A 2,500-nucleotide genomic window follows, 5' to 3' on the forward strand; every position below is an offset into this window, starting at 1 on the left:
AGTTCAGGACCTTGCTGCACTTCAGCCAGGACTTCACTGAGAAGAGCCGTAAGGAGCTTCAGCATTTAAAGGGGAATTCTGCTAATATTTTAAAAATCCCCCATAATTCAGTGTGTGAGCTGTAATCAGAGTGATTCAGAGTGGTTTGGTGTGAAATGGTTCAGATGTCTTTACAGTGGTGGTGATAGGAACCAGGGGTCGCCATGACTACAACACAAATATAGACATTTTATTTACTATCCAGAACCACCAGTGAACCTACACGAGTCTTCTGAGTTTATATGGAATGTTGATGATGGAAAATAGTGGAAAATCTGAAATAATCAGTTTTCTTATTTTGCCTCACAGCGCCCTGCATGTATCCCCCCAGTCCAGATCTGATTTCTGTCATATCCAGATTGTATCCAGATTGATTTTTGATAGTCTGAACAACAAAAAACCGTGAAATCCGTTTTTTGCACATCAGATTTAAACCGCATTTGTAGGTGGTTTGAAATGCGACTCCAGTCAGATTTGTACAGATGTGTCTCAGTCTGGACGCTCTGGACGCTCAGATCAGATTTCAAAGTGTCTTTTTTGTCACTCGCAACTCGACAAACAGCGACGATGTCGAATCCAGAGTGAAGTGCTGGGATTCTAGAAGAGCTCCAGAGATTCATGATGATGAAGAGAGTTCAGAAGAGTTTGGAGGGGAGATGATGCTCCTCCATCTCTCCTGCATCCACGTTTGAAATCAGCAACACCAGCATAGCTACATCGATACCACACAACACATGCAGATAGACTGGTGATGTCTGGACACACAAGTCAGATCTGACCAATTGCAAATAACAGAGCGGACAGTTGACTCAAATGATCTGATTTGAGAAACAAACCAATGCACTGTAGAGGTGGACGTCTGGTTCCTATCAGCACCACTGTGAACAGTTCTGACTCGGTAAGTTTATCTAGACCGGAACGTTTCACACCAAACCACTCTGAACCGCTCTGAATCGCTCTGAACCACTCTGAACCACCCTGAATCACCCTGAACCACTCTGAACCACCCTGAATCACTCTGAACCACCCTGAATCACTCTGAATCGCTCTGAACCGCTCTGAACCACTCTGAATCACTCTGAACCACCCTGAACCACTCTGAACCACCCTGAATCACTCTGAACCACCCTGAATCACTCTGAACCACTCTGAACCACTCTGAATCACTCTGAACCACCCTGAACCACTCTGAACCACCCTGAATCACTCTGAACCACCCTGAATCACTCTGAACCACTCTGAACCACCCTGAACCACTCTGAACCACTCTGAACCACTCTGAATCGCTCTGAATCGCTCTGAACTGCTCTGAACCTCTCTGAATCACTCTGAACCACCCTGAACCACTCTGAACCACCCTGAATCACTCTGAACCACCCTGAATCACTCTGAAGCACTCTGAACCACCCTGAACCACTCTGAACCACACTGAACCTCTCTGATTACATCTTAATCAGTTAATAATGCAGGAATTGGTGAATTTCTCCTGAACTACTGCTTTACAGACATGAAGCGTGTTAATGACTGTTGATAATGAGCCTCAGTTAATGGGCTCCTAATACAACTTCAGTTAATTAAAAAGATTAAAAAATGTTTATTTTTAAATGTTTGTTTATTGTGTTTCAGTTAAACTGACACTTTCTATGCCAACAGTTCAAGTATGTTATTATTGTAGATATGATGAGTGAAAAACTGAATAAGATGTGATATAACAGAAACTCAGATCTCATAACTGTCTCTCTCTCCGTCTCTCTCTCTGTCTCTCTCTCCGTCTCTCTCTCTGTCTCTCTCTCTGTCTCTCTCTCTGTCTCTCTCTCCGTCTCTCTCTCTGTCTCTCTCTCCGTCTCTCTCTCTGTCTCTCTCTCCGTCTCTCTCTCTGTCTCTCTCTCTGTCTCTCTCTCCGTCTCTCTCTCTGTCTCTCTCTCTGTCTCTCTCTCTGTCTCTCTCTCCGTCTCTCTCTCTGTCTCTCTCTCTGTCTCTCTCTCTGTCTCTCTCTCCGTCTCTCTCTCCGTCTCTCTCTCTGTCTCTCTCTCCGTCTCTCTCTCCGTCTCTCTCTCTGTCTCTCTCTCCGTCTCTCTCTCTGTCTCTCTCTCTGTACCTACAGAGTTCGAGAAGCATGATTTTAGGGAGTGCGTCAAAAAGACCCACACTGTCCTGTTCTTCTTCAGCTGGACGACTGTAAAATGCAGAGAGTTTTATAACTTCTTAAAGAGAGAAGAGGACAACTACAGTAAGACTTTCACATCACTGACGTTTAACAAGTGACAGAATACAGTCCTTTAAAACACGTCATACCAAACGAGTTTTCCTGTCAGCCATTTTACCGTCTCAAACTAATTTCCAATGTCAGAAGAAGATCCTGAGAGTGTTTTTAGAGCTGTGTTGCCTCTCAGCATCTCAGTCAGTCTTTTTCTCATCTTGACATTCTGGTATTTGGGTCATTCTACAGAAACGTCCACTC

General features: G+C 44.3%; 1 protein-coding gene across 2 annotated transcripts in view; it reads left to right on the top strand.

Moving 5' to 3' along the window:
• c7a (complement component 7a) overlaps positions 1 to 2,500 on the top strand; it is a 22,312-nt gene that overhangs the window by 8,389 nt on the left and 11,423 nt on the right. For both annotated transcript variants that reach the window (XM_036578145.1, XM_036578146.1), the window contains exons 8-9: positions 1 to 48; positions 2,144 to 2,269. The exon at positions 1 to 48 is cut by the window's left edge and continues 196 nt beyond it. In XM_036578145.1, the coding sequence (XP_036434038.1) occupies positions 1 to 48; positions 2,144 to 2,269 (174 nt within the window). The remainder of the gene's footprint in view (positions 49 to 2,143; positions 2,270 to 2,500) is intronic.

The sequence above is a fragment of the Colossoma macropomum genome, unplaced genomic scaffold, assembly GCF_904425465.1.
Source record: "Colossoma macropomum unplaced genomic scaffold, Colossoma_macropomum, whole genome shotgun sequence".
NCBI classification, from domain to species: domain Eukaryota; kingdom Metazoa; phylum Chordata; class Actinopteri; order Characiformes; family Serrasalmidae; genus Colossoma; species Colossoma macropomum.